The sequence below is a fragment of the Musca autumnalis genome, unplaced genomic scaffold (genome assembly GCF_047663935.1).
Source record: "Musca autumnalis isolate F117 unplaced genomic scaffold, ASM4766393v1 scaffold_4, whole genome shotgun sequence".
In the NCBI taxonomy this organism is placed as follows: Eukaryota; Metazoa; Arthropoda; class Insecta; order Diptera; family Muscidae; genus Musca; species Musca autumnalis.
In genome coordinates, this window is record NW_027411977.1 from 222716508 (window position 1) to 222740148 (window position 23641).

The 23641-nt window shown below is 35.3% G+C and overlaps 1 protein-coding gene across 4 annotated transcripts in view; it reads left to right on the top strand.

Annotated features, from left to right (window-relative positions):
- The window catches only part of LOC141401976 (uncharacterized), a 64773-nt gene that overhangs the window by 9386 nt on the left and 31746 nt on the right, over positions 1 to 23641 (top strand). For all 4 annotated transcript variants that reach the window (XM_073982572.1, XM_073982571.1, XM_073982574.1 and 1 more), the window contains 2 exons: positions 4951 to 6733; positions 17832 to 18069. In XM_073982572.1, the coding sequence (XP_073838673.1) occupies positions 5677 to 6733; positions 17832 to 18069 (1295 nt within the window). In that variant the 5' untranslated portion in view covers positions 4951 to 5676. The remainder of the gene's footprint in view (positions 1 to 4950; positions 6734 to 17831; positions 18070 to 23641) is intronic.

Sequence of the window (23641 nt, forward strand, 5' to 3'; positions counted from 1 at the left end):
AAATGTGAATTTAAACGTCAAAATACATGAAATCGGGCGGTAACGTTATATGGGGGCTATTCCAAAACATGAACCTATGTCCACTAGTTATATAAGTTTATTGACATTTAAGAACCCTAAATGTCAAATTATAGCTAAATCGGTCTGAAAATGTAGATAAAAACGGCAAAATACCGTAAATCGGGGGGTACCGTTATATAGGGGCTATACCAAAACGTGGACCTATGTCCACAACTTTTGTTATGTAAGTTCATTGACACTTAAGAACCCTAAATGTCAAATTATAGCTAAATCGGTCTAAAATGGAGCTAAAAACATCAAAATACCGTAAATCGAAGGTACCGTTATATGGGGGCTGTACCAAAACGTGGACCTATGTCCACAACTTTTGTTATATAAGTTTATTGACACTTAAGAAAGCTAAATGTCAAATTATAGCTAAATCGGTCTGAAAATGTAGCTAAAACGGCAACATACCGTAAATCGGGGGTACCGTTCTATAGGGGCTATACCAAAACGTAGACCAATGTCCACAACTTTTGTTATATAAGTTTATTAACACTTAAGAACTCTAAATGTCAAATTATAGCTAAATCGGTCTGAAAATGTAGCTAAAAACGTCAAAATACCGTTAATCGGGGGGTACCGTTATATGGGGGCTATACCAAAACGTGGACCTATGTCCACAACTTTTGTTATATAAGTTTATTGACACTTAAGAACCCTAAATGTCAAATTATAGCTAAATCGGTTTTCAAATGTAGCTAAAAACGTTAAAATACCGCAAATCGGGGGGTACCGTTATATGGGGGCTATACCAAAACGTGGACCTATGTCCACAACTTTTGTTATATAAGTTTATTGACACTTAAGAACCCTAAATGTCAAATTATAGCTAAATCGGTCTGAAAATGTAGCTAAAAACGGCAAAATATCGTAAATCGGGGGGTACCGTTATATGGAAGCTCTACCAAAACGTGGACCTATGTCCACAACTTTTGTTATATAAGTTCACTGACACTTAAGAACCCTAAATGTCAAATTATAGCTAAATAGGTCTGAAAATGTAGCTAAAAACGGCAAAATACCGTAAATCGGGGGGTACCGTTATATGGGGGCTATACCGATATAGCCCATCATCGAACTTGACCTGCCTGCAAACAAAAGACGCATTTTCCCAAAATTTCAGCGTTCTATCTCCATTTTTGTGGATGCTAGAGTGATTACCACAGACGGACGGACGGACGGACGTGCACAGATCGACTCAGAATTTTACCCTGATCAAGAATATATATACTTTATAGGGTCGCAAATGAGTATTTCAATGCGTTACAAACGGAAAAACAAACTTAATATACCCTCCATACTATGGTGGAGGGTATAAAAACGATCGCTAGAGGGACTTGTTTGGTACATATAATACCTTGTTGAGATCGTCAATGGGCAGATATCTTGCAGGAAGACTTCCTACATTGGCTACGTGTGTAATCAGCATTAGTTAGTATTACGATTATTCATATCGGAACTCATCATACTGCTGAACAAATTTAATGAACAAGGAGTTATTAATAGTTGGTACACCAGGTCGTATGAATAGCAGCAACACGTATACGCAACATTGTATGTTAGACTTAAAAAGAGGAGAACATTAATGGTATTTTACATCTTTGTATGCACGGTTCAGGTCACGTCAGTTCGAAAGGAAATTCATTGCATGAAAAACTATTCTTAAGATTAGATTTCATTAAAAATACCTGAATTAAAGGCTATTTTTGCCTCAAAGGCAAACATATTCACTGTGTAGAAATGTGGACATAAATAATGGGAAAAATAATGAAGGTCAGGAGGTAGGACCTTCTGAAGATTTTCCATAGATAGAAGACCTTCTTAAGGTCTTTTATGGACAGATGATTTTTTGATGAAGATTTGAAGATTTTCTAAAGGTATTCTATGATCATAGACGAAGACCTTCTGAAGTTGTTCTATGTTATGTCCATAAAGGTCTTCTTTGACCATAGGAGACCATCAAAGGACAAAATACCACAAAGAAAGATCAAAAGTCCATCCAAAGTCCTACTAAGGTTTTTCCTTCCTTTCTAAAGGTGTTTCGTAGACAGAATACATTTGAAAAGCCGGCTGTTGATAAAAATCTCTTCCAGAGGTCTTTTTTTCTAAAGACCTTCTTTAGACAGAAGATGTTTCAAAAGTCTGATGCGGGTAAAAATCCCACCAGACGTCTTATTAATAGAGTTGGGCAATCTAGTTCCCGGAGCGGATCGATCCTTCTATTTCTTTTTCCCAAAAGGAACTAGTTCCTTCATATAGTTCCATAGTTCAGAGACTGATATAGCTCAACGAATCTTCCTCTTTCGTCGCTCTTCTTGTTTCCTTTGTTCCAAATAATTCCGAGACCGAAATGTTTTCATGGATTGGTGGATGAATGACATAATAAATTGCAGCGAAAAAACAGCGAAAAAACAGGAACCACCATGTCGTATAAGTTCTGACAGTAGTTATACGCAACATTGTCCCACGAAGTTCCCGATTTGGTATATTCCCTTTTTTATACCCTCAGCCTTTAGGCTAAAGAGGGTATTTACACTTTGATACGACCAAAAATGTGCCTCATCGAAATAATAGTTTTAGACCCCAAGTATGTTTGTACGATATCCGTTTCAGACAATTTTGAGTAGATCTAGCAATGTCCGTCCGTCTGTCTGTCTGTCCGTCTGTCTGGCTGGCTGGTGCGCACGATAACTCTCGAACGGATCAATCGATTCGGTTCAAATTTTGGGTATCGAATTATTTTGTCCAGATTCGATTTAAGTTCGAAGATGGGCCATATAGGTCCACTCCTTCAGGTACCTCCCCCACAAATGTTCAAAAATTGTCGCAAAACTTGTGCGTACGATAACTCTTGAAGGAAGTTACCGATTCGGTCATTACTTTGCACATTATGAAATTTCTACCAGACTTAGATGAGGTTCCAATATGGACTCAATCGGTAAATTCCTTCGAGTACATCCCACACAAAATTTCGGAAAAGTTCAGTTTAGGACCTGGTCTCGAATCGCTTTGATTTTTGTTTACGCAAGTTGTATTCGCTGTCCTCTATGCGACGCTGTAAGTTTCATTAGGGGCAATTCCTACTTCCTGAGGAAATAGCCTGAAAGTTACAAAGAGCCCTATGACACCGTGTGTAATGGTTGGAGCGCAAGATAACTCTCGAACGGATCTGCCGATTCGGTCCAAAATTTAGCTTTCGTAATATTTTGTCCAAACTTAGTTCAAGTTCAAAGATGGATTATATCGGTCCACTCCTTCCGGTACCTCCCCCACAAAAGTTCGAAAATGTTCGGAAAATTTGTGCGTACGATAACTCTTGAAGGAAGTTACCGATTCGGTCATTACTTTGCACATTATGAAATTTCTACCAGACTTAGATGAGGTTCCAATATGGACTCAATCGGTAAACTCCTTCGAGTACCTCCCACACAAAATTTCGGAAAAGTTCAGTTTAGGACCTGCTCTCGAATCGCCTTGGTTTTTGTTGTAACATCTTGTATTCACTGTCCCCTATACGAAGGTACAAGTTTCCTCAGGGGCAAGTCCATACTTCCTGAAAAATAGCCTGAAAGTTGAAAAACAAACCCTATGACACCATGTTTATGGGTGGAAGCGCAAGATAATTCTCGAACAGAAATGCCGATTCCGGCCAAAATTTGGCCTTCGTAATATTGTTTCCAAACTTAGTTTAACTTCGTAGATAAGCCATATCGGTCCACTCCTACAGGTACCTACCCCACAAAAGTTCAAAAATATTCGGAAAAATTGTGCGCACGATAACTCTTGATGGGAGTGGCCGATTTGGTCCATACTTTACACATTCTCATAATATCTACCAGATATAGATCAGGTTCGAACATGGACTATATTTGTCCACTCCATCCCGTACCTACCACACAAAATTTTGGATAAGTTCACTTTAAGACCTGCTATTGAATCACTTTGATTTTTGTTGAAGCAACTTGCATTCGCTGCCTCAATTACGATGGTAAAAGTTATTTCAGGGGCAAGTCCATACTTCTTGAGAAAACAGCCCGAAGGGTGTAAAAACCTCCTATGGCACCCCCATGGTCTATGTCGGTCCATTCCTTTAAGAACCTATTCCGCAAAAATTTTGAACTTTAATCCTAATCAACATTTTTGTCGGTTCATACGACCAAAATTTTGAAACTCCCTAAATACATAAGTTTTTTGTGAAAAAAGTGTTTCAATTTGCCCATGCTGAGGGTATATCTCTGTCGGCAAAGCCGACTGATACTTTTTTACTTGTTATTAAGGATAAATGTCCTTCAAAAGATCATCTGTTAATAAAAAGCGTTCTAGAGGTGTTCTTTGCTAGAAGAAGGCATTTAGGAGGCCAGAAGACCTTTATAAAAGACCTGGATGGAATTATAAAGTTATGTTTTTTTTAATGGAAGAGCTACCATAGTTTTTTGTGGATAGTAGACGCTCTAAGGAAAGGGAATTTAAAATGCAAACTCTGCAAAGAATAGATATTAAAGGGGTTCTAACGACATGTCGTTCTTTGCCTAATCTCTCACTGGTATAAGAAGAAGTTGGACACCACGTCGTATAAGTTGTGACAATACTTATACGCAACATTGTCCAATGAAATCCCTGAGTTGGTATATTCCCTACAGTAGGGATGCCGGCCAAATTGATAAATTCTCCAGGATTTAGGCAAATTAAGGTGGCTGTAGTTTGGCGTTTAGAGTTCCGCAAAGCGTGATATGATTGGTAGGAAATTTTTTTCTAATAAATACACGTTTCTAGCTTTGCCAACATTTCCACCCCTAGAACAAATTTTAGTTAAATGTTTAATATTTTACTAACAAATCAATACAACAACAGCAACAAAAACTAATAAATAATTCTACAAAATAGTCGTTGTCATAAAACCCTGAGAACAATTAATCAAGAAAATGGTTTATAAATTTTTAAAATAACTACAAAAGAAAGAAGAAGAAGAAGAAATAAAACACAGAATAAAATTCAAAAACACAAAAATGCAAAAGGCCCGGGACAAGGAAAGCAACATCAATTACACAAACAACGGCAAGCAGTACGACGACGACAACAGCCAGAACAGCAGCTGCTCGAACAAATGATTACGTGTCACATAAAACGAAATACAACAACTACAAGTGGTGCAACAACAATAACAATAACAAGAAAAGAGAAAGTTGCAAGTAAACTGCATGCCATACACGGTTAACCTTTAAAACAGCTGTTTTTTTCCAAGCAGCAAGGGTGAATCCAAAAGAAAAAGAGAGAACCGGGGAGCGAAAAAGAGAGAGAGGGAAAAGTAAAAGCTTTTTATGACTGCTTTTAGTTAATTCTCAAGAGCAAATAACACACATAACGTATATCGTGTCATATGCAATTCGTGCAGCAGGTGCATTTGTTTTGACAAAAGAAGAAGAAGAAAAACGAAGAAAAAACAAAGACAAAAAACAACAACTATTTTTATGGGACTAACATAATATAACAATAGAAACAACATTCACATACGTGGTAAAGACTACAACAACAACAGCATTATCAAACATCACACACGTCCTTCATTGTATCCAATTGTTGTCGTCGTGTTGTTGTTAGTGCATTACCACCATGGAGGCTACACCGAAAGTACATCGTCATCGTGCACGACGTACCGAATCACGTCATAGGCGTACGGAACGTCAAACGACAACGACTAGCAGTACCTCAGACAGCAAATCACCTGCCCGTACAACGGCGAATGACATTCTGAATGTGGAGGCGGGAGTAGCAGCAGCAGGCTCAACGACATCAGACGCCTTGATTGCAGCTGTTGCCACACGACTAATGCAGGAACATGAACGTCAAACCTCCACCGAAACAGTGGACACGGTGGCAAGTGGTGGCGGAGGTGGTCATAGCTCCAGCCAAACTTCTCAGCAAACCGTGGTTCTCGTCAATGGTCATGCTCCCCAGGATCAGGCCACAGAAGATGAACAACCTGCCGCAGGCGAAATGATAAGTCATCACAATAAAACCAACGAAAACAACGACCTAAACAAACCCTCAGAGGCGGATGCCAGTGAGTTGTGTACCGGACCCCCCGATGGTCCCAGCAGTAGCCGCAATTCCTCCGGTGATGCCATGAGTTTGCGAGAAACATTACAACAATTACCTCCCACCATAACAGCGGCACACAGGCATCGGCGCACCCTGTCGCCTCATTCACCTTCTCGACGGGTGTTAGAAACAGCGGCCGATGCCTCATTTCATCGTGGCATATTAGGTTTCATGGATCGTGAACTGAAACAATCCTCACCTACCCCCTCGGCGTTGAGTGCAGGCAGCGGTGGTGGTGGTAGTGCAACCGGGCGTAAACATCAATCTCTATCCGATCCAACAGCAAGTCCAGCCCAAAGATCTGTTCGTTCACGTAGTAGCTTAGAAAAGAGTCCACGTCGTAAACGCAGTAAATCGGAGTCGAGAAGAAGACGGGAACGAAAACTTATTGCGGCAGGAGAGATGGAAGTGCGACAAGCAAATGAGACACTAATGCGTTACTTGAAGCAGTGTTCAGAAATGAATGATGCCTCACTCTCAGGGGAATTAGAAATCGATCAGAGTCTGGAGGAGCGCAGGGTGCATCGTAAGACGAAAAGTCAAAGGAATAAGAGAGGGCATATTATAAGTGAGTATTGAAAAAAAAAATTACATATCATTTAATTTATTTTTTTCAAGGACCCTTAGACCACGAAATATCGATTTTTTAATTATTTTTTTTCAAGGACCTTTAGACCGTAAAACGTGGATTTTTTAAAGAAAAATTTTCAAGGACCCTCAAAACACAAAACGTGGTTTTTTTAATTAATTTTTTCAAGGACCCTTACAACAAAAAACGTGGGTTTTTAAAGATATTTTTTCAAGGACCCTCAAACAACAAAACGTGGATTTTTTTCAAGGACCCTTAAACAACAAAACTTGGATTTTTAAAGAATTTTTTCAAGGACCCTTATACAACAAAACTTGGATTTTTTTAAGATTTTTTTCAAGGACATCCAAAACACAAAACTTGGATTTAAAAAAATTTTAAAGAAGGTTAGATTTTTTAAAGAAATTTTTTTAAGGACACTCAAAACACAAAACGTGGATTTAAAAAAAATTTTAAAGAAGATTAGATTTTTTTAAAGAAAAATTTTCAACGTCCCAAACCTGATTTTTTTAAAGAAATTTTTTCAAGGACCCACAAAACTCAAAACGTGTTTTTTTAAGAATTTTTTTAAGGACACAAACCTGATTTTTTTAAAGAAATTGTTTTCAATGACTCAAACCTGATTTTTTAAAGAAATTTGTCAAGGACACTCAAAACAAAAACGTGGATTTTTTAAAGAAAAATTTTCAAGGACACAGACCTGATTTTTTCGGAAAAATTTTCAAGGACCCGAACCTGATTTGTTTAAAGATTTTTTTGCAAGGACCCTCAAAACTCAAAACGTGGGTTTTTAAAGAATTTTTTTCAAGGACACAACCTTGATTTTTTATGTCAATTTTTTCAAGGACCCAAACTTGAAATTTTTTCAAGGGCCCTTACAACAACGAGGATTTTTTGAAGAAATTTTTTCAAGCACCCCCAGAACACAAAACTTTTTCAAGGACACAAAACGTGAATTTTTTTAAAGAAAAACACAAAACCTGGGTTTTATAAAGAAATTGTTTCAAGGACCCTCAAAACACAAAACGTGGATTTTTTTAAAGAAATTTTTTCAAGGACACAAAGCTGATATTTTAAAGTAATTTTTTCAAGGACCCAAACCTGATTTTTTAAAGAAATTTTTTTAAGGACCCTTACAACACAAAACTTGGATTTTTTTAAAGAAATTTTTTCAAGTACCCTCAAAATACAAAACGTGGACTTCTTAAAGAAAAATTTTCAAGGGCCCTCAAAACACAAAACGTTGATTTTTTAAAGAATTTTTTTTTAAGGATCCTCAAACACAAAACTTGGAATTTTTAAAGAAATTTTTTCAATGACCCTCAAAACACAACTCGTGGATTTTTTAAAGAAATTTTTTCAAGGACCCTCAAAACACAAAGCGTGGATTTTTTAAAGAAATTTTTTCAAGGACCCTCAAAACACAAAGCGTGGATTTTTTAAAGAAATTTTTTCAAGGACCCTCAAAACACAAAGCGTGGATTTTTTAAAGAAATTTTTTCAAGGACCCTCAAAACACAAAGCGTGGATTTTTTAAAGAAATTTTTTCAAGGACCCTCAAAACACAAAGCGTGGATTTTTTAAAGAAATTTTTTCAAGGACCCTTAAGACACAAAACGTGGATTTTTTAGAGAAATTTTTTCAAGGACCCTCAAAACACAAAGCGTGGATTTTTTAAAGAAATTTTTTCAAGGACCCTCAAAACACAAAGCGTGGATTTTTTAAAGAAATTTTTTCAAGGACCCTCAAAACACAAAGCGTGGTTTTTTTAAAGAAATTTTTTAAGGACCCTCAAAACACAAAGCGTGGATTTTTTAAAGAAATTTTTTAAGGACCCTCAAAACACAAAGCGTGGATTTTTTAAAGAAATTTTTTAAGGACCCTCAAAACACAAAGCGTGGATTTTTTAAAGAAATTTTTTAAGGACCCTCAAAACACAAAGCGTGGATTTTTTAAAGAAATTTTTTAAGGACCCTCAAAACACAAAGCGTGGATTTTTTAAAGAAATTTTTTAAGGACCCTCAAAACACAAAGCGTGGATTTTTTAAAGAAATTTTTTAAGGACCCTCAAAACACAAAGCGTGGATTTTTTAAAGAAATTTTTTAAGGACCCTCAAAACACAAAGCGTGGATTTTTTAAAGAAATTTTTTAAGGACCCTCAAAACACAAAGCGTGGATTTTTTAAAGAAATTTTTTAAGGACCCTCAAAACACAAAGCGTGGATTTTTTAAAGAAATTTTTTAAGGACCCTCAAAACACAAAGCGTGGATTTTTTAAAGAAATTTTTTAAGGACCCTCAAAACACAAAGCGTGGATTTTTTAAAGAAATTTTTTAAGGACCCTCAAAACACAAAGCGTGGATTTTTTAAAGAAATTTTTTAAGGACCCTCAAAACACAAAGCGTGGATTTTTTAAAGAAATTTTTTAAGGACCCTCAAAACACAAAGCGTGGATTTTTTAAAGAAATTTTTTAAGGACCCTCAAAACACAAAGCGTGGATTTTTTAAAGAAATTTTTTAAGGACCCTCAAAACACAAAGCGTGGATTTTTTAAAGAAATTTTTTAAGGACCCTCAAAACACAAAGCGTGGATTTTTTAAAGAAATTTTTTAAGGACCCTCAAAACACAAAGCGTGGATTTTTTAAAGAAATTTTTTAAGGACCCTCAAAACACAAAGCGTGGATTTTTTAAAGAAATTTTTTAAGGACCCTCAAAACACAAAGCGTGGATTTTTTAAAGAAATTTTTTAAGGACCCTCAAAACACAAAGCGTGGATTTTTTAAAGAAATTTTTTAAGGACCCTCAAAACACAAAGCGTGGATTTTTTAAAGAAATTTTTTAAGGACCCTCAAAACACAAAGCGTGGATTTTTTAAAGAAATTTTTTAAGGACCCTCAAAACACAAAGCGTGGATTTTTTAAAGAAATTTTTTAAGGACCCTCAAAACACAAAGCGTGGATTTTTTAAAGAAATTTTTTAAGGACCCTCAAAACACAAAGCGTGGATTTTTTAAAGAAATTTTTTAAGGACCCTCAAAACACAAAGCGTGGATTTTTTAAAGAAATTTTTTAAGGACCCTCAAAACACAAAGCGTGGATTTTTTAAAGAAATTTTTTAAGGACCCTCAAAACACAAAGCGTGGATTTTTTAAAGAAATTTTTTAAGGACCCTCAAAACACAAAGCGTGGATTTTTTAAAGAAATTTTTTAAGGACCCTCAAAACACAAAGCGTGGATTTTTTAAAGAAATTTTTTAAGGACCCTCAAAACACAAAGCGTGGATTTTTTAAAGAAATTTTTTAAGGACCCTCAAAACACAAAGCGTGGATTTTTTAAAGAAATTTTTTAAGGACCCTCAAAACACAAAGCGTGGATTTTTTAAAGAAATTTTTTAAGGACCCTCAAAACACAAAGCGTGGATTTTTTAAAGAAATTTTTTAAGGACCCTCAAAACACAAAGCGTGGATTTTTTAAAGAAATTTTTTAAGGACCCTCAAAACACAAAGCGTGGATTTTTTAAAGAAATTTTTTAAGGACCCTCAAAACACAAAGCGTGGATTTTTTAAAGAAATTTTTTAAGGACCCTCAAAACACAAAGCGTGGATTTTTTAAAGAAATTTTTTAAGGACCCTCAAAACACAAAGCGTGGATTTTTTAAAGAAATTTTTTAAGGACCCTCAAAACACAAAGCGTGGATTTTTTAAAGAAATTTTTTAAGGACCCTCAAAACACAAAGCGTGGATTTTTTAAAGAAATTTTTTAAGGACCCTCAAAACACAAAGCGTGGATTTTTTAAAGAAATTTTTTAAGGACCCTCAAAACACAAAGCGTGGATTTTTTAAAGAAATTTTTTAAGGACCCTCAAAACACAAAGCGTGGATTTTTTAAAGAAATTTTTTAAGGACCCTCAAAACACAAAGCGTGGATTTTTTAAAGAAATTTTTTAAGGACCCTCAAAACACAAAGCGTGGATTTTTTAAAGAAATTTTTTAAGGACCCTCAAAACACAAAGCGTGGATTTTTTAAAGAAATTTTTTAAGGACCCTCAAAACACAAAGCGTGGATTTTTTAAAGAAATTTTTTAAGGACCCTCAAAACACAAAGCGTGGATTTTTTAAAGAAATTTTTTAAGGACCCTCAAAACACAAAGCGTGGATTTTTTAAAGAAATTTTTTAAGGACCCTCAAAACACAAAGCGTGGATTTTTTAAAGAAATTTTTTAAGGACCCTCAAAACACAAAGCGTGGATTTTTTAAAGAAATTTTTTAAGGACCCTCAAAACACAAAGCGTGGATTTTTTAAAGAAATTTTTTAAGGACCCTCAAAACACAAAGCGTGGATTTTTTAAAGAAATTTTTTAAGGACCCTCAAAACACAAAGCGTGGATTTTTTAAAGAAATTTTTTAAGGACCCTCAAAACACAAAGCGTGGATTTTTTAAAGAAATTTTTTAAGGACCCTCAAAACACAAAGCGTGGATTTTTTAAAGAAATTTTTTAAGGACCCTCAAAACACAAAGCGTGGATTTTTTAAAGAAATTTTTTAAGGACCCTCAAAACACAAAGCGTGGATTTTTTAAAGAAATTTTTTAAGGACCCTCAAAACACAAAGCGTGGATTTTTTAAAGAAATTTTTTAAGGACCCTCAAAACACAAAGCGTGGATTTTTTAAAGAAATTTTTTAAGGACCCTCAAAACACAAAGCGTGGATTTTTTAAAGAAATTTTTTAAGGACCCTTAAAACAGAGACATTTTTTCAAGGACACTTTGACCACAAAACTCGGATTTTTTAAGAAATTTTTTCAAGGACACTTTGACCACAAAACATGGATTTTTAAAGAATTTTTGTCAAGCACCCTTAGACCACAAAACGTGGATTTTTTAAAGAATTTTTGTCAAGCACCCTTAGACCACAAAACGTGGATTTTTTAAAGAATTTTTGTCAAGCACCCTTAGACCACAAAACGTGGATTTTTTAAAGAATTTTTGTCAAGCACCCTTAGACCACAAAACGTGGATTTTTTAAAGAATTTTTGTCAAGCACCCTTAGACCACAAAACGTGGATTTTTTAAAGAATTTTTGTCAAGCACCCTTAGACCACAAAACGTGGATTTTTTAAAGAATTTTTGTCAAGCACCCTTAGACCACAAAACGTGGATTTTTTAAAGAATTTTTGTCAAGCACCCTTAGACCACAAAACGTGGATTTTTTAAAGAATTTTTGTCAAGCACCCTTAGACCACAAAACGTGGATTTTTTAAAGAATTTTTGTCAAGCACCCTTAGACCACAAAACGTGGATTTTTTAAAGAATTTTTGTCAAGCACCCTTAGACCACAAAACGTGGATTTTTTAAAGAATTTTTGTCAAGCACCCTTAGACCACAAAACGTGGATTTTTTAAAGAATTTTTGTCAAGCACCCTTAGACCACAAAACGTGGATTTTTTAAAGAATTTTTGTCAAGCACCCTTAGACCACAAAACGTGGATTTTTTAAAGAATTTTTGTCAAGCACCCTTAGACCACAAAACGTGGATTTTTTAAAGAATTTTTGTCAAGCACCCTTAGACCACAAAACGTGGATTTTTTAATGATTTTTTTTCAAGGACCCTTAGACCGCAAAAACGTGGATTTTTTTAAGGATTTTTTCAAGAACTTTTTCACCACAAAACATGGATTTTTTAAAGAATTTTTTTCAGGAAAAGGAATGTTTTCAAGGACCTTAAAAAACAAAACTTTGTTTCTTTAAATAAATTTTTCAAGAATTTTTCAAGGACCCTAAGACCTCAAAACGTGGATTTTTAAAGGAATTTCTTTCAAGGACCCCTAGACCTCAAAACGTGGATTTTTTAATTATTTTTTTAAGGACCCTCAAAACACAAAGCGTGGATTTTTTAGAGAAATTTTTTCAAGGACACTTAGACCACAAAAACGTGGATTTTTTAATTAATTTTTTTTCAAGGACCCTCTTTTTTGAAAGCTTTAAAAATTCTTTAAAAATCCACGCTCTTTGTTCTCTGTGGAAACTTCAAAAGTTTTTTTAATCCACGATTTTTGTTCTCTGTGGATGCCTTAAAATTTTTTTTTTAGTTCCACGATTTTTTGTCCTCTGTGGACGCTCCAAAAATTCTTTAAAAATCCACAATTTTCGTCCTCTTTGGGTGCTCCAAATTTTTTTTAAAAAATCCACGATTTTCGTCCTCTGTGGAAGCTCCAAAAATTATTTAAAAAATCCAAGAAATCTACGCTTATTGCCTTCATTGGAGGCTCCAAAAATTCTTAAAAAATCCACGACTTTTGTCCTCTGCGGAGACTCCAAAGTTTTTCTTTTTAAATCCACAATTTTTGTACGTTGTGGAGGCTCCAAAAATTCCTTAAAAAATCCACGACTTTTGTCCTCTGTGGAGACTCCAAAAATTCTTTAAAAAATCCACAATTTTTGTACTCTTTGGAGGCTCCAAGACGTCTTTAAAAAATCCACGATTTTCGTCCTCTTTGAAGCCTCCAAAAATTCTTCAAAAATCCCAGATTTTTGTCTTCTTCTCTAAATCCACTTTTATTGTTCTCTTTGGTGGTTATGATAATTCCTATAAATATTTCACAATAATTGTCAAAGGAATTGATACCTTTGACCTTTCGTTTATGCCATTTGAACATCATTAACCCACTTAGCGCCGAGAAATTTTTTTGCGAGAAAACTTAAAAATGTTTATGAAAATTATATTTTTGAGATTTTTTAAGCATTTTTTAAAAAATAACTTTTTTCTCTAAAACGTATAGTTTTGCTGCAATCGGGCCTTCTTTTAAGAGTTCCAAAAACTTTGGAGGGTAATATAGGCGTATCCTTACATGCCAATCCCTTGGTTTTTGATTGAGAAAATACTCTTACTATATTCCTAACAAATCCCTGACTTTATATGATTCTAACATTTTTGATTAAATTTTTATCGCATATTTAAATTTTTCATCAAAAGTCGAAAATTACAAAAAAGTCGATTTTTTGTAATAGCTTGGCTTTTTGGCCAATTGCGTGGAAATGCGTAAGTCAAATGAAGCGTTATCAGCGTGAACTTACAGATAACAGACAATACTATAACAAAATGCAAAAAACCCCATACAAATATTAGAAAAAAACCGGAGTTTTACGTCAATTTTTGCAACCATTTTTTGTGGCGTTTAAACGACCAGTGGCTTTATCTGGGTTAAAAACAAAACCAATCCCATATTTTCTCTTGGCTTTTTCTTTATCATATTTTTCTAACAAAGAAGACAAAACAAAGACTCACAGGAAGTAATATCACATTTCATTGCATAAACAAAAAGGTAGTCCGTCAGTCATGAAGTTGGAAGATGTGTCAATATTTGTACGTCCAACAAGAACATGTTCACAATTAGCATAGTGAAGCGTATGCCCTTAGGTAATATATGATGACCAGTGGAATTTTTTTCCTCAATGAGAAAAAAATTTGCTTTGCAATGCCCATCAAAGAGAAAACGCTCACGCACAACTACCTACAAACCATAGTGAGAGGCATCATGAGGGCCATTGGTTTGCATCCTTTACCTTCCACCACCTTTCTCCTTCCCCCCTTGCCATACACGGTTTATAACATTCTTGCCTTATTATTGAGAGTACTTGCAGAAAAAGGTGATGAGGTTCGGGCAATGAGGTTTCTAGTTTGTAGAATTTTTTTATTATTGTTGTTGCTGTTAGTGGATGTTGGATTTTGTATAAAAATTCAAACTCAGTAGTTCTTTACACTTGACCTTTAAAGTCTCATGTTTGCCGTTATTGTTTTTTGTTGTTCTTGTTCCGGAATGATGATGATGTTGGATGTTGGCTGGCATGACTGCGTCGCCGTAGCCATTACCATCATCCATTTCATTCACTTTGGCATTTTTTAAATTAGGGCAAATTATTTTTTATTACCCTCCTCCCCTTCTCTCATTCGACAACAAAAACAAGTCCCTGATATCATTTCATTGCTCTCAGCTTTTAGTTTTAGTTTCATTTTAATTTGTGTTCAGTACTAGTTTTTTATATCGAATGGATAGAACGAACATAATTTATGCACAAAAAGAGAGGACAAAACAACTGAATTGGATTGCATGGCAAATGTGAATGCAAAAAGGCCAAGGAGGATGTGTTAGCAATTGTTGTTGAGAGGTAGATGTTTGACTAGTTAGCAGGAAAGGTATATGGAGGTTACTAGATTTTCCAATAATAGAAGATAATACGAATAATGAGAATTTGCAATGTTCAAAAATGGTTTACAAAGAAACGTATGATTAATACTAATTAAAACAATTTTTATAAGCATACACCACGACTAGAAATTAAAATTACTTATACGACACAGTTTCCACCTGCTTAAAAACTCATTAAAAAATTATTTTTTCTTCTTTGGAGGCCGAAAAAATTCTTTAAAAAATCTACGTTTATTGTCCTTATTGGAGGCCGAAAAATTCTTTAAAAAATCCATGCTTATTGTCCTTTTGGGAGGCCGAAAAAATTCTTTAAAAAATCCACGCTTATTGTCTTTTTGGAGGCCGAAAAAATTCTTTAAAAAATCTACGCTTATTGTGCATTTTGGAGGCCGAAAAAAATCTTTAAAAAATCCACGCTTATTGTGCATTTTGGAGGCCGAAAAAATTCTTTAAAAAATCCATGCTTATTGTGCATTTTGGAGGCCGAAAAAATTCTTTAAAAAATCCACGCTTATTGTGCATTTTGGAGGCTGAAAAAATTCTTTAAAAAATCCACGCTTATTGTGCATTTTGGAGGCCGAAAAAATTCTTTAAAAAATCCATGCTTATTGTGCATTTTGGAGGCCGAAAAAATTCTTTAAAAAATCCACGCTTATTGGTCGAAAAAAATCTTTAAAAAATCCACGCTTATTGGTTGAAAAAAATCTTTAAAAAATCCACGCTTATTGGTTGAAAAAAATCTTTAAAAAATCCACGCTTATTGTCCTTTTTGGAGGCCGAAAAAAATCTTTAAAAAATCCACGCTTATTGGTTGAAAAAAATCTTTAAAAAATCCACGCTTATTGTCCTTTTTGGAGGCCGAAAAAAATCTTTAAAAAATCCACGCTTATTGGTTGAAAAAAATCTTTAAAAAATCCACGCTTATTGTCCTTTTTGGAGGCCGAAAAAAATCTTTAAAAAATCCACGCTTATTGTCCTTTTTGGAGGCCGAAAAAATTCTTTAAAAAATCCACGCTTATTGTGCATTTTGGAGGCCGAAAAAAATCTTTAAAAAATCAACGCTTATTGTTCTTTTTGGAGGCCGAAAAAATTCTTTAAAAAATCCATGCATATTGTCCATTTTGGAGGCCTAAAAAAATCTTTAAAAAATCCACGCTTATTGTCCTTTTTGGAGGCCGAAAAAATTCTTTAAAAAATCCACGCTTATTGTCCTTTTTGGAGGCCGAAAAAATTCTTTAAAAAATACACGCTTATTGTCCTATTTGGAGGCCGAAAAAATTCTTTAAAAAATCCACGCTTATTGTCCTTTTTGGAGGCCGAAAAAATTCTTTAAAAAATCCACGCTTATTGTCCTTTTTGGAGGCCGAAAAAATTCTTTAAAAAATCCACGCTTATTGTCCTTTTTTGTAGGCCGAAAAAATTCTTTAAAAAATCCACGTTTGTTGTCCTTTTTGGAGGCCGAAAAAATTCTTTAAAAAATCCACGCTTATTGTCCTTTTTGGAGGCCGAAAAAATTCTTTAAAAAATCCACGCTTATTGTCCTTTTTGTAGGCCGAAAAATTCTTTAAGAAATTCACGTTTTTGTCATTTTTGGAGGCCGAAAAAATTCTTTAAAAAATCCAAGCTTATTGTCATTTTTGGAGGCCGAAAAAATTCTTTAAAAGATCCACGCTTATTGTCCTTTTTGTAGGCCGAAAAATTCTTTAAGAAATTCACGTTTTTGTCATTTTTGGAGGCCGAAACAAATCTTTAAAAAATCCACGTTTATGGTCCTTTTTGGAGGCCGAAAAAATTCTTTAAAAAATCCACGTTTATGGTCCTTTTTGGAGGCCGAAACAAATCTTTAAAAAATCCACGTTTATTGTCCTTTCTGAAGCCTCAAAGAATTGTTTAAAAAATCCACGCTTATTTTCCTTTTTGGAGCCTGAAAAAATTCTTTAAAAAATCCATGCTTATTTTCCTTTTTGGAGGCCGAAAAAATGTGTTAAAAAATCCACGCTTATTGTCCTGTTTGGAGGCCGAAAAATTCGTTAAAAAGTCCACGCTTAATGTCTGTTTGGAGGCCGAAAAATTCTTTAAAAAGTCCACGCTTATTGTCCTTTTTGAATTGTTAAAAGAATCCATGCCTATTGTCCCTCTTGAAGCCTCAAAGAATTTTTGAAAAAATCCACGCATATTGTCCTTTTTGAAGCCTCAAATAATTGTTTAAAAAATCCAAGCATTTTGCCCTTTTTGAAGCCTCAAAAATGTTTTTTAAAAAATCCACTCCTTATGTCCTTTTTGGAGGCGGAAAATGTTCTTTAAAAAAATCCACGATTATTGTCCTTTTTGTTAAAAAATCCACGCTTATTGTCCTCTTTGGAAGCCGAAAAAAAATCTTTAAAAAATTCTTTGAAAAATCCACGCTTATTTGTCCTTTTTGGAGGCAGTTCTTTACCCTGTATGTCCTTTTTGGATATCCTTAATACTCTATTCAATTAAAAACAACTCCCCAGGGCCTAAAACGTAATTAAAATTCTAGACTGAATCCTTTGAATGTATTTAATTATGTTTGCATACAAGTATGCTTTAAAAATCACTTAACCCAAGTATGACCACCACAGGCTGTTTGCTGTCTACACAACCTACATGTCAGACAAAAATTAAATTAGTAAGAATTTTATTTTTAGAATTACAAATACAAAATCTTCAACATACGTTTCCCATAACCACTACCAAATATAGCCACAAATGCCCTTGAAAAAATATCCTTTTTTCGTTAAAAATATTTCCCCACATATTCAATTTATTTTTATCTTTTTTATATTTCCTTTTGATTTCCAGTTTTTTAACTTTTTCTTCGTTTTTTTCTTCCTTTTGTTCTCCTTTCCAGGTAAATTCTATGCAGCCAGTGGTTTAACATCGCTACTCAAAGAGCTATCCGATGACATTATGCCAGCGGAAGGTGAAGAAATTTACAATCCATTTACACCGGTTGTTTCGCCCACAGATGATACGCCCGCACACATCGATAAAATGTTTATGCAAACATCGTCCGGCTATCGGCCAGTTGACCACTGCTATGCGAAACATTCGTTTATGCGTTCCGGCGGCATGAGTGGTCAAGTAAGGTAGGTGGTACAATAAGTTAAGGTGTCAATATTTAAAAAAACGAACAATATATTGATTTGGAAATTATAATTTTTGTAAACCGAGGACATGAAAAAGGATACAGGAATATTTTTTTCGAAAAGGGAAGATCTGTTGTGAAAGGTTTGTAAGGTTAGGACGAAGATAATGCAAAAGCCCCAATGGCTATATAATAAGGAATTTTAACTTTCAGTCTTTGAATGCTAGTAACTGATGGTTTCTAGGAGCCTAGGTTTAGGTCTATGTCTATCTTCGGACTTGGTAGTTATTTAGTGGTGTAGTAAAACAACCTGCTGTTATAAGTGTATGAGTTTCTTGATGTCATAGTATACCCCAACTAGGACACTTATTCCGAACATTATTTTCTGTGAGATATTTTATGGTGCAGAGGATGCTATTGCAGAACTAACGATGGGATTTGGTAGGATATTTTTCATTTCATCGTACATTTGTCAAATAAACTTGAATACCAATTTTGAGGTGAGATACCCTATGAGCTTTACTACAAAATACATATCCTATTCTAGAGAATATACACCATGAGGTCTACTTTTTGTTGGGCAATGTTGTATGTCACATTTTGTTCTGAAGGCTACCGTATATAACGTGTGGGGATTCCCGTGTACCACAAGTTGTACAATTTAAATAAAAAATTGCATAGGGAAAATTTGTCAAAAATAGTCGATTTTTGTATATTGTAAAACATAGCAATTTCCTCTTATTCTATAATCTCCTAATCCCTATACGGGGCCTCCTCTAGATGAAGTATTCATATGACTCTTTCATTACTTAAAAATACTTAAGTTCTCCGCTCTCGTAAAAGAACTCTTCCAAGGGCTTTTACTCTAATCAAGAGGTCGTACAAAAATTCTTCTAAGGACTCTTATTCTAAGGGAGAGATTATATAAGATCTCTATTTTCATAGAAAACTTCTAATGATCTCTTCTATTCCATACAAAATTTCTAATGAATACTTCAAAACAAGAGTACTCAGAAACTTTACATCCCGTAGACTCTTAAGATATCTTCTATTAAAAAAAACTATTCTATAGAACGCGTCTTATGAGGACTTCCTCAGAAATCCACCTTTGAAGTCTGCTATTCTATAGAAACCCTGATAAGACTTCTTAAAAGGTATACTATTCTATAGAAGATATTATATGAGGTGCACCATTCTACACAAGACCTCTAATGAGGTCAACTATTCTATAGAAGACCTGCTATCAGGACTGCTAATCTATAATATTGTGTAGACGGCCACCTTTGGTTTAGCTATTCTGTAGAAGTCCTCTTATGTGGTCTACTAATCTATAGAAGTTCCATAAGAGATCTAGTATTCTATACAGGACACCTAATAAGTTCCATTATTTTAAACAAGACATCTAATGATGGTCTACTATTCTATAAAGAACTTCCTATGAGGTATATCATTCCATAGAAGACCTCTTAAGAGGTCTACAAGACCTCATATGAGGTATGCTATCCTATGGAATACCTCTTAAGTGGTTTCGTGTTCTTCAGAAGTTACTTTTGAGGTCTCGTATTCTATAGAAGGCCTCTTTTGAGGTCTACAACTCTACATAAGACCTCACATACTCTATGGAAGTCCTGCTATGAGGTGTAGAATATTCTATAGATTACCACATATTCTGTAGGAGGCATCTTACGTCCACTATTCTATACAAGACCCCTTATGTGGTCCACTATTTTAATGATGTCCATTCTATAAATAACTTCTTATGAGGTCTATCAGACCTCTTATGAGGTTTCCCAGCCTATAGAAAATATCTCATGAAGTCGCCAATTCTATGGAAGACCTCGTATGTGTTATCGTATTTTATAGAGGACCTCGGACACTATAGAAGTCCAGCTATGAGGTCTAAATTTCCTCTAATGAGATCACGCATCGTATAGAAGATCTCTTATAATACCTTTCAAAATGTCTTCTATCTTACGGAAGACCTCTTGTGAAGTCTCCTGTCCTACATAAGACCTGTTATGAAGTATCCTTTCTTATCCTTATGGGTTCTCTTATCTTATAGAACACTTTTTATCGGACTTCTTATCCGAAAGAAGACCTCTAATGATGTCTCATATCCTACGGAAGATCTTTTATGGTATAGAAGTCTGCTATTCTATGGGAAGCTCCTTATGAATTCTCCTATCCCATAGAATACCTATTACGAAGTCTGCTATTCTATAGAAAGCCTCTTGTGAATCTTCCTATCTTATTAAAGACCACTCATGGGTTCTTTTATACAATAGAAGACCTCTGTTGAAGTCTCCTATTCCATAGAAGACCTTACGGATTCTCCTATTCCGTAGAAGACCTATTCTACAGAAAAATTCTTACTAGGTAAAATACCTCTTACGGTGTCTCATATACTGTAGAAAACTTCTTACGAGGTTTCCTATCCTATAGAATACTTCTTATGAGGTCTTCTATCCTAGCCCTTCTGTGAATTCTCGTATCATATAGAAGACCTCCTATAAGGTCTCATATCCTACAGGTCCCTATCCTATCTTAAAGGTCTCTTATCCTAGAACCCAGAAGAACTCTTATGAGGTTTGCTATCATATAGAATACCTTTTATTGGGTATCTTATCCTATGAACGACTTCTATGAGGTCTACGATCGTGTAGAAGTCCTCATATTATGAGGTCTCCTATAATATAAAAGTCATCATATGAGGTCTCCTATAATATAGAATTCCTCTTATACGGTCGCTTGTCTTATGGCAGTCCTCTTCTATCCCATAGAATATCTCTTATGAAGTCTTTTATCCTATGGAAGACCCTCCTATGAGGTTTATTATCCTATACAATACTTCTTATGAGGTATCTTATCCAATGAAAGACCTCTTAGGTGGTCTCCTATCCATTGTCTGCTATCCCATAGAAGACTTCTTATAGGGTCTGCCATTCTATAGAAAGCCTCTTATAATTCTCCTATCCTATGGAAGACCACTTATGTGTTCTCTTATACTATATAATACCTCTTTCGAGGTCTCCTGTTCCATAGAGGACCTGTTACGAATGTTACGAAGAGTCCTATTTCATAGAAGATCTCTTACGAGGTCCCCTATTCTAGAGAAGGCATCTTACAGGGTTTCCTATCCTATAGAAGACCTCTTACGAGGTCTCTAATTCTGTAAAAGAGCTATTACGAGGTGTCTTATGATATTGACTCTTGTGTGGTCCATTTTGATACAGAAGACCTCTTATGGGTTCTCTTATCTTTATACCCTCAGCCTTTAGGCTAGAAAGGGTATATACACTTTCATACGGGCAAAATGTGCCTCATCGAAATAATGGTTTTAGACCCCAAGTATGTTTGGACGAAATGTGTTTCAGACAATTTGGAGTTGATTTAGCAATGTCCGTCCGTCTGCCTGTCTGTCTTGCTGGTGCGCACGATAACTCTCGAACGGATGAGCGGATTCGGTTCAAATTTTGGCTTTCGTAATTTTTTGTTCAAACTTAGTTTAAGTTCGAAGATGAGCTATATCGGTCCACTCCTTCCGGTAGCTCCCCCACAAAAGTTCCAAAATGTTCGGACATTTTGTGGGCATGATAACTCTTGAAGGGAGTAACCGATTTAGTCAATACATTGCACATCGTGAAATGTCTACCAGACTTAGATGAGGTTGCAACCTGGCCTCAATCGGCCCACTCCTTCGGGTACCTCTCACACAACATTTCGGATAAGTTCAGTTTAGGACCTGCTCTCAAATCGCTTTCATTTTTATTGCAACAACTTGCATTCACCATTCACTTCCCCCCATACGACGGTACAAGTTTCGTCAGGGGCAAGTCCATACTTCCTGAGAAAATGACCGGAAAGATGCAAAAAACCCCTATGACACCTTGTGTAGTGGTTGGAGCGCAAGATAACTCTCGAACGGATCTGTCGATTCGGTCCAAAATTTGGCCTTCGTAATATTTTATCAAAACATAGTTTTAATTCGAAGATGGGCTATATCGGTCCACTCCTTTAGGTACCTCCCCCACAAAAATTCAAAAATGTTCGAAAAAACTCTTGAAGGGAGTGACCGATGTAATCTATACTTTGCACATTCTAATAAATCTACCAGATGTAGATCAGGTTCGAATATGGACTATATTTGTCTACTCCTTCTGGTACCTCTCACACAACATTTCGGATAAGTTCACTTTAAGACCTGCTCTCGAATCACTACCTCCATTACGACGGTAAAAGTTTTTCCAGGGCAAGTCCATATTCCTTGGAAAAACAGACTGAAAGGTGTAAAAAAACCCCTATGTCACCATATGTGGAGGTCGGAGAGCACGATAACTGTCGAACTGTTTAACCGATTTGGTCCAACATTTGGTCTTCGTCATATTATATCCAAAATTAGTTTCTTGGGGCAATACCGGTCCACAACTTCCGGTACTTCTCCCCAAAATTAAAAAACTGTCAATAAATTGCTAGGACGATATAACTTGAATGGGGCAACCAGTTTGGTCCAAACTTTGGATCTCCTAGTATTTTATCAAAATTTAGTTTAACTTCTAAAATGGCCAATATCGGTCCTCCCTAAGGGTACCTGCCCTACAAAAGTTCAACATTTGTGTATTAGTGCAGTTAGTTCCTAATCCACGTTTTTGTCGGCAAGTTCAAATGTCTAAAAAGGGCCACAAAATTCTGAAGAGACGTTAAATACCTTCGATCTGTCCGGAGGTGAAAGTTTCGCTTCACATTGGCTGAGGGTATATATCTATCGGCAAAGCCGACTGACACTATTTTACTTGTTTTTATAAGGTTTCCTATTTTCTAATTAGGTCTCCTATCTTATGGAAGACCTTTATGATTTAGAAGTCCTACGATATGAAATAGAAGACCTCTCCTCCTTTCACAAGGTCTCCTATCCTACCCTGCTATTCTATAGAAAGTTTCTCCTGTTCTATAGAAGCCCTCCTATGATGTGTCCTTTTCTATAAAAGGCCTCTTACCAGGTCCCTCATTCTAGAGAAGACTCCTTACCGGGTCTCCTGTTCTATAGAACACCTCTTATGAGGTCTCGTATCCTACAGAAAATCTCTTGTAAGGTCTTCTATCCTACATATATAAAATACATATCGTCACCATAAATGCCCGAAGACGTAACCCACAAAACCAAAACCTTACAGGAGAAGCAAAAAACGTTATAAAATTAAAAACTGTTTTATGGAATATTAATCTAATGACGGCGGGTATATGGGATATTATCGATCATATACGAAGGGGAATTAGTAGTGAAACCAAAACCACTGAAATGCTTAGTTTTGAGGTCCTCCATTACAAAAAAACCTGCAATATTATCCCATTTTCCGAAATGCCATTTCTTGAATAGCATCTTTGTTTTTGAACGTAGAAGCTTGAAATTTTGCCGGAGCATGTATTTTAGCTTTATCCCAGCAAAAATACTCATTACAAATTGGCCTATCATTATTTTAACACGGGCATGTCATAGGGAGTAAGTACTTATTTTTTGGCCCTTAAAAGTAAATAAATAAGTACTTAAATAAGTAGTTATGACTTGAAGTAACCAG